Source organism: Myodes glareolus, chromosome 3 (assembly GCF_982192425.1).
Source record: "Myodes glareolus chromosome 3, mMyoGla1.1, whole genome shotgun sequence".
In the NCBI taxonomy this organism is placed as follows: Eukaryota; Metazoa; Chordata; class Mammalia; order Rodentia; family Cricetidae; genus Myodes; species Myodes glareolus.
Genome location: NC_142028.1, coordinates 83,739,365 through 83,748,433, shown reverse-complemented (window position 1 = coordinate 83,748,433; position 9,069 = coordinate 83,739,365). Strand labels below are relative to the sequence as shown.

At 45.2% G+C, this 9,069-nt stretch overlaps 1 protein-coding gene and 1 non-coding gene across 2 annotated transcripts in view; both read right to left on the bottom strand.

Annotated features, from left to right (window-relative positions):
• Positions 1 to 4,468: 4,468 nt before the first annotated feature.
• On the bottom strand, positions 4,469 to 4,574 carry LOC125412712 (U6 spliceosomal RNA). The gene has a single exon (XR_007235662.2). It is a non-coding gene; the product is annotated as a U6 spliceosomal RNA (small nuclear RNA).
• A 1,771-nt stretch (positions 4,575 to 6,345) lies between these two features.
• The window catches only part of Scp2 (sterol carrier protein 2), a 77,292-nt gene continuing 74,568 nt past the window's right edge, over positions 6,346 to 9,069 (bottom strand). The window contains exon 16 of the mRNA XM_087904763.1: positions 6,346 to 7,359. Within this exon, the coding sequence (XP_087760889.1) occupies positions 7,264 to 7,359 (96 nt within the window). The 3' untranslated portion in view covers positions 6,346 to 7,263. The remainder of the gene's footprint in view (positions 7,360 to 9,069) is intronic.

The window sequence follows — 9,069 nt, the reverse complement described above, 5'->3', positions numbered from 1 at the left end:
TTCTGGCACACAGAAGTAGTTTGAAAGATGTCCTCAAAACCAGCCGTGAGTGAAAGGGTATGTTGTGCATTCCAAAGGGTATGCTGTCCATTCCGACGACCCTTCAGCCACCACTAAGGTCTGTCGCACAATGGACGTCCTCAGGGTTAAGATGCTTCTGTGGATGGGGCCTCTAATCCATTCACTATCAGTTTGTATTGCCAGGAAGTTCAACTGGTTTTCTTTTCTTTCTTTTTAAAAAAATATTTATTCATTGTATGAACTTAACAAGGTTTTGACCTGCTGTATGTATGCATAGCATGTCTGTACTTTATAACCAGTGTGTCTGATCTCTAACCACTGAAGTTACAGATGGTTGTGAGCCACTATGTGGGTGCTGGAAACTGAACCGGGATCTCTGGAAGAGCAACAAGTGCTCTTAGCTGCTGAACCAACTCTCCAGTCTTCAACTGATTCCTTCCTTCCTTCCTTCCTTCCTTCCTTCCTTCCTTCCTTCCTTCCTTCCTTCCTTCCTTCCTTCTTTCCTTCCTTCCTTTCTTATTTCTTGGTTTTTTTGAGACAGGGTTTCTCTGGCTGTCTTGAAACTAGCTCTGTAGACCAGGCTGGCCTCACAAAGATCCTTCCTCTGCTTCCCAAGTGCTAGGATTAAAGGTGTGCACCACCACCGCCTGGCAACTGATCTTCAACTAGAGATTTCCCATCCTATATTCTTCCCTTTACTTGTAGTAGCTAAGCAAACATCCACCCTCGTTGGTCTTTCCTTTGCCCACATCTCTGAGCTGGCATCACACCCTGCCCTTGGGAATCATCTCACCAAACTCAAGACTTCTTTGAGCTGCCTAGGCCACTTACTGTATCTTTATGTCCATTTGTTTCCCTCCCAGTGAAGCTCCTACCCTTGGACAGACCTGTCTTTCATACTACAGGAGATGCCACATCCTAACAAGTGAATTATAAAATAACTTGCAGGAGAAAAAAGGTTAGCATTGGGTAGTTGATTAATACTTGTCTTACTGTAACTTCTGCAACCTTGTTTTCTTTAAAGATTAACTTTTAATTATTTGTATATATGTTTTGTGGGGGGTGATATATGCACATAAGTGCAGGTGCCCAAGAAAGCTGCAGACACTGGATCTCCCTGACGCTGGAATTACAGACAACTGAGATCTGCCTGATGTTGGTGCTGGGAACTGAACTCAGTTCCTCTGTACAAGCATCACACAATTTTAACCACTGAGCCATCTCTTCTGACCAATTTATTTATTTTTTCTCAGTGATGTGATCACTCCCAGGGCCTCGCACATGCTAGGAAAGCATTCTACCACCCGGCTACATCCCTAGCCCTTTTGCCTGCAATTTAAATAAACAGCACGGTATAATCAATTGTCCCCACTTAATTGTCCCTAATTAAGTGTTATGGCCATAAATGCAGCAACCACAGGTCAAACATCTGCCACGTCTACATACTGCTGAAAACAGTAACGTGAGTATTGGCAGCAAAGACTTAAGAGAACTGACTTATGACCTCCACTTTGGGCAGTAAGTTTTGTTCTCTCTCTCTCTCTCTCTCTCTCTCTCTCTCCCTTCCTTCCTTTCTTCTTTTTTTTAACATAGTTCTTCAAAAAGTCTGCCTAAAATCCCATACCAGATAAAACATCCAGCCAGATGGAATCACACTCTACACTTGTCAAGAGCCAAAAATCTAGCCCAATATTCTCTGTTCTTACCAAGAACTAAAGAGCTGTGTGCTGCAGCAGTCTCCAGACACATCGAAGATTGGACTGTTCCAGAAGATTTTGTAACTCTCTATTGAGAAAAACCCTAAATTTGGCCAGACTTGGCTGTGGTTCCCGATAGCCCCGTAAATCTTTCAGGCCCCTCTTTGGCTGTTTAGTATAAATCCCTAATTCTTCCCCGTGCGGGTCCAACCAATGGAGTGCACTGCACATGGAGACACAGCCTGGCCGGTGGCTTCTCTGGTGAATAACATCTGCGGGCCTTGTTGTGTTCAGAACGCAGCTGCCGCACAGGTCAACTAGAACTGCGACATTTGGCAAAATCTAAGCCTCTGAATGTCACACTAGAATGCCACAATAGAATATAGATTATTCTGTATCTGTTCATTCACTTACTGTTTAGTTACAGAGGCAATTAAATTTTAATGGTTCTTAGTCAGGCTTGGTGGTGCGCGCCTTTAATCCCAGTCCTCTGGAGGCAGAGGCAGGTGGATCTCTGTGAGTTTAAAACCAGCCTGATCTACATATAGGGTTCCAGGACAGCCAGGACTACACAGAGAGAGACCCTATCTTAAAAAAATAAAACTGATGGTTCATTAGGAAAATGTGAGAATACATATGGTCAATAAAGCAAACTGCCCTCAATCCTAAACCCAACTAATTATCCGGACTCAGAGAATTCTCAGAATATCCCAGACCAGTAATTTCTTCATGTAAGGAAACCATTCTCAAATAACCTTAAACACAGCCTACTGGGTGCTAATGCTCACGTGACATTTTACAGCCACAATTACTAACCCTCATCGACCTAGGGCACGCACAATCACACCCAGATTTGTTATTATGTGTGTGTCACATGTGTATGGGTAGCCAAGGAGGCCAGAAGGCAGCACTGGAGCCCAAAGAACTGAAAGCCACCCAACGTGGGTGCTGGGTTCCAAACGTGGGTCCTCCAGTGAGGCAGCAAGTGCTCTTAGCCAAGGCTCCAACTCAAGAAAATAGCTGTGTGTGTGTGTGCCTACATGTATGTATGTGAATCACATGTATCTGCAGCGGTCAGAAGAGCGTCTTTGATCCTGGATCCCCTAGAACTGGAATTAAGGATGGTTCTGAGCCACTGTGTGGGTGCTGGGAAATGAATCCGGGTCCTCTGCAAGAGCAACCAATATTAGCAGCTGAGCCATCTCTCCAGCCCCTCAACTTTTCCTGAAAAGATTTATTATTACTTGTAGTCATGCTTTATGTCAAGGTGAGTGAATGCCAGGTGTGTGCAGACACCCTAAGGGGCCAGAAGAGAGGGCCATATCCTTTGGAGCCGGAGTTACAGGCAGCTGCAAGCCACCAGATACAGTTTAGCTCATCTGTTAGGGCAGCAAGGGCTTCTGACCACTCTACCCATCTCCCTTCTTACAGAAAGGTGAAACAAAAGCAGTTTACCACAGTGAGGACCAAACCACACACCTGACAGACCCCTAAGCTTCCCACAACACCAGGCTCCTCTAAATGTCTCCTTGTCTACAAGTCTCAGACAAGAACACCGTCAGCTATGGGCTTGGAGTTCGTGTCTGATTGACATGCACAGGGGAAACCAGAATACTGATGGAACTAACTGCCTTTTACAAAGTAGTTCACATTCTGAAAAGGACTCTTGAGCTGGCTGTGGTAGGCATACCTGCTCATAATCCCAGCACCTGGGCTGCGGAGGCAGGAGGATCAGGAGTTCAAAGCCATCCTCAGCTACACGGTGAGTTAGAGCCAGCCTGGGCTACGGGAGACTGTCTCAAACTTTAATTATTACTGTCTAATCTTCATCACTTCATGAAATAGTTATTGGGGCTGGAGAGGCAGCCCACTGGTTAAGAACACATACTGTTCTTTGCACATAAGAAACAAATGTACGTCTCCAAATAGCTCAGCTGGGCTCATCTGGACAACTCAACACATTCCTTAATATTTCTACCTTGGTATTTCTTGGACACCCCAGTTCGAAAGATAAAGTGTTCAAACACTCCTGTTTCAGGTTTCGCTGTGGTCCAGTTAGGGCCCGCCCTGGTAGAAGCTAGTCACAGGCAGCCAGTCTCACCTCGGGCTCCAGTTGCCAGGTTCTGCTAGCTACCGCTACTTCTGCCTGCCTTTCTAACATCTGTCTCCACCACTGACAGACGCCTTGGTAGAGAGCACCAACCCCTTGCATTTAGACAATCACTTTGCTCAGGATGTTATCCCACAGCTGTGAGGGTGGAAGCTGAAACCATGACTGAAACCATTTAGTCAATGACTTCTGGGGTGACTTGCCCATGGGAGTGGTTCTCTCTGGAAACGTGACCAGATAAAACCTAGAAGGGTCATGCGTGCTCTCTTGGGTGGTCAGAGTTGGAGCAAGCTTGGCGGCTGGTCCTCATCGCCCTAGGGAGACCAACAGGACAGCAGCAGCTGGATCAGCGGTGGTGTCTGCTTTGTTCTGTATTCGTGAGTTTGTTTTCCATTGCACCCTTTAATAAACTGTTCAATAGACTTTTGTGGGTTCTCGCTTCACATGTGGGGTATCATCATCTGGTCATAGATACCCCACCTCCATCCTCTCCTGATACATGTAGGGTTTTGAAGTTAAGTGTGACACATGACTTTCTTATTTTCCGTTCTAATAAGACTAAATTTATTCAATATCCTAATAAAAGTTTTGACTGCAAGTATCCAACAGTTTAAAACTACAAAACAGATCTGTAAGGTTTAAAAACCGGGAACACTTCACAAATTTGTATGTTATCCTTGCACAGAGGACATGATAATCATCTCTAGATCATTCCAATTTAGTAACTGTGCTGCCAAAGCGAGCACACGTGACTTTCTTTGAACAAAGACATGGGATCAAAAGCTTTAAGAACACTACCTTTTCCTCTTCCTACGCCATGGTGGCAAAGTGGACAGCAGCAGACTGACCACCACGTGACGCCCTGTCTTCGGCTCCCGGCCAGCTGCACTGAGAATAACCACCTTACAAGTGCCCTACAGAATGAACCAGACCTACGGTAAGGGACTCCAGCCCCTTCTCCTCTCCTCTTGGGCCTGTCCTTCCGCTCAGTGTAGTCTATTCATATTGACCCCTTGCAGGTTTTAGAACTCACCTTTTAACTCAACATCCTTTACTTAGTTCTATTCTTCCTAACCTTCCATTCTCAGCTTAAAAATGGCTTTAGTAGATGTCTCTAACTCCACTGCAAAGACCTGTCCCTGTGGCCTCTGTCATGGCACCAGCCACTGGCTTTCATAGGTGTCTCTAATCACACTGCAAAGGCCTGTCCCCGTGGCCTCCGTCGTGGCACCAGCCACTGGCTTTCATAGGTGTCTCTAATCACACTGCAAAGGCCTGTCCCTGTGGCCTTTGTCGTGGTACCTGTCACTGGCTTTCATAGGTGTCTCTAACTCCACTGCAAAGGCCTGTCCCCGTGGCCTCCGTCGTGGCACCAGCCACTGGCTTTCATAGGTGTCTCTAATCACACTGCAAAGGCCTGTCCCTGTGGCCTCTGTCGTGGCACCAGTCACTGGCTTTCATAGGTGTCTCTAACTCCACTGCAAAAGCCTGTCCCCGTGGCCTCTGTCGTGGCACTCGTCACTTGGGGCACAGCACTGCAGTCTGGGTTAACTATCCATCTCTCCGATTGTCCCCGACTGGACTGAAAACATCATGGGGAAGAGCTCACCAGCATCTCTGAACTTGCACTGTACTGTTTTTATGTAGTGCCTTCTATCTTTTTGGATCATCCTAATGCCTATATCTAGAACCTTTTCTTATCTAGGACCAGAGAGGACAGATGGGAACAACATGCAAACTACAGAAAAAGCAGGTATTTTACTTTCTTTTTGGTCTTTCTTCTCAGAGTAGGAAGCCACTCTGATTAGGAAGTGGATCCACTCCTTGAATCCGTCTACGGGACTTGAAGTCGGCCTGCTGTGGTTTATCCCCAGGAACTATCACCAAATGCCCTGTTGGTCACAGAGCACAGAATGCTAATGGTCTTAGGGACCTGAGCGAGTCCTGACCACACTACCAAGGACCACGAATACTTAAGATGAATCAAACAACCCAACTTTTAACCTCTGACCTCCTTTGGGTAAAAGGACAACATAAGTTGGGCCTACTGGGCATGATGTCACACACCCAGTGATGATCCCAACACTTAGGAGGCAGACACAGGAGGATTATCACAAGTTCAAGACCAACTTGGGTTATGTGGAAAGTTCAGGTCAGTTAGAATAACATAGTAAGACTTTGTCTCAAACCCCTCTCCAAAAAGCATTCACTCAAGCCAGGGACTGCTGAGCTCCCGTGAGAAGACTGGCCTAGCAGGAGACCCTGACTTTATCTCCCTTTATCGGCTCAGAAACCAGGGTCCAGGCAAGCAGCGGTTTACCAGCCTAAGGAAGGCAGTCTCTTGGTCAAGTGTCCTTCCCAGGCTCCCACCTCCCCAGTCAAGAACTAGTGAATGTCCAAGAGCAGCTGCTGGATCATGTCCAGATGACATCCGGGTTCCAAGGCCCCGTGTCTCCTTTGCTCCACAGACTAGAGAACACCAAGCAAAAAGAACAAATACAATAAAAACAAAGGAGATAAGGAAGAGCTGTTTTAATTTTCTTTTTAAATCTTCCAAAACCATTATTTTTATCCAAACCTAAGTTATAACAAAGAACATTAAAATCAGAAAAATAGAAAGATAAATGCAGACAAATGAATGTATGAAAAAGGAAAATTGTGAGACTCAGTTTATGAACTTATTAATATGAAGTTAAAATTTAAAACGTGCCCCTGGAAGAGATGTTATTCAATTATTTTTAGCAATGGCATCCAACGGCTCTAATACCCTGAATTTTTAAAGGATACCCATTTTAAAAACATAATTTAAAAACAGCCCTGTAAATTCTATCCTAAGCTGTAAATTCTATCCTAAGCTCTGACCACAACTCTTGTATGTTATTTGGGAAGAAAAGAACTATTTCTGATGGCATGAAATGCACATTTTCAAAATTTTTTTTAACAATTTAGAATTTTATTTTAAGAACTATTAGGGACAACTTGATGCAGGTAATTAAGTGCAAGACACAAACTCTTGGTCAACTCCGGAAGTCTGCTTCTTCTCCAGTCCCCTAGGGGAACTCTCACACTAAGTGTTCCGCACAATGATCCTTAGATACACTTCTAACAAAGTGTATCTTAGATACACAAAACAAGAGCTTTGTTTACAGTCTTTAGATTCACTGTTCTGAATTTTATTCTGAAACTCAAATTTACCCCAAACCATCATTGCTATAGTAGCTTTGTCATGCACAACCATATGCAAGTCCTCAGAGCAGCAGTGGTAGCTGGGAGGCCCCAAATTCACCCCCAGCTCCGGAAAAACATGATTGGTCACACCCACTCAGCAATAAATCTACCTCCCGCTATTCAGAAGTGTCATCTAAGTCCTGACAATGGCCGTGGACGTCTACATGTCTACATCTCCTCTGATGATCCGAGGTTGCCAGGAGCTCTTCACAGCTTAGCTTTGCTGGGCTGAAGCTGAAGGCTCTGCAGTTTCATGGCCAGACCCATGTTACCAGCAATTTTCAATTTACCTTGAAAGAAGGCCTGTAAGTAATAAAAAATAAAATGCATAAGTCGGTGGGTTTTGTTCAGCATTTGCTAGTGTTTCTAGACTATTCAGGCCTGATCATCTATCCAGCATGGCTGTTAGGAATTCTTCTTTTCAAGGGATCTTGTCTGCAAAATACAAACCTTAGCTTTCTGGAACAGATTTAGAACAAGACCCCTTGAAAAGAATTCCCAACAGCCATGCTTTATATAAATGAAGGGAGCAGAATTCCCAGATTCCTTCTCTTAAGAGTTGGGGCTCTCTACTTCAAATGCTAGGCAGAACAGATCAATATTAGGTGAATTTTCTTTAAAACATCACATATGGGCTTAAAATATGAAATAAGATTTGCAGGAGGTTGCTGGAGAGAAAACACACTGAGAACCCATTTAGCAGGTTCCGGGACTGAGCGGAGGGTTGAAACTCCACCACTGACTCTGCTCCGCTCAGCTCTCCCCAAGGGCTGGTCTCTGCAGAGGACAGGCCCCGCCCCCTGTTCACGAGTGTTCCAGTTCAGTGAGAAGCCTCAGCCACTCTGAAGGGCAGAGCCACAAACTGTTCCATTTAACAAGACTGGGGATTAGATCATATGACATTTGCTAAATTTACTGTGTAACAAAACCCTAGGGAGACTCACAAGTAGCAAAATGAGGGGGATATACATGATTCCTGCTATGACTTTAGTGTTTTAACTCAGTCTCTGAAATAAGGAAGAGCTGGCTGAGAAAGGTTTCTGGGAGTCTCAGAAGCAAGCAGCCTCGCTGGGTTCTTCCACACCCTGGTAGGGATCACTAACACTCTCATTCCCCCAGCAGGGACAAACTAAATATTTCCTTTCCATATGGCACAATGCCATCTGTCTGACGACTTAAAGGTCAGGTGTCTCGGAACACAATATATTTAACATATGTTATTTAAAAATACAAACCAGCTATACAACAGAAATGCACCACCTTGGCCTTTTAAAGCTACAGGAGAACATAATGGAGAAAGCATGACTGTCGTCCATGAGACTCCAAGCCATGTTAATCTGGCCCCCAGGTATTCTTTGTCTGTGCTTTTCTGCTGGCGAGACCACCGCTTTGTTTCAACTACAGCCAAACACTGAAAGTAGAATTTCCACTGCATTTAAAGATTCCCAGTCAAATCCTCTACTAAGCGTAAGGAAAGGCCATTAGCACATCAACAGAAAAGTCTGCTGCTCTAATCTTCAGTTCCTCTGGGTGCTAACAGGTGCTGAAAGAAAAGAAGGTGACACCAGGCCTGCCCACCCCCTGTAGATAGACCACAGAACAGGGACAGCGGATGTGTGAAGGGCGAACCTCTGCCAGAGCCATATGGTGTGCACAGAATGGGCTCAGCACTGGGAAGAAGGTGACAGCCAGCTCCTGTGCTGGTGGCCTGTCCCATGCAGGTATCTGGAGTGGGCAGTGGGCGGTGACATCAGTGCCAGGGCGAGTGTGGTACGGAAGCAGCACAGATGCACACAGCTCGGTCATGACATTACCGAGACACGCTTAGTTGCTAAGAAAACCCACTTAAAAGGGAATAGGAACGGGAGCCAGATTTAGTTTTGTCCAATCATGAATTACCGGGAATACCAGAAACAAGATCAAAACCAGCTAAGACAACAACAACAAAATGAAGTTAGAATAGAAGGGAAGGCTTGGTATAGCTAGTCCTCTCGACCTGTTAATAAAGAAGGA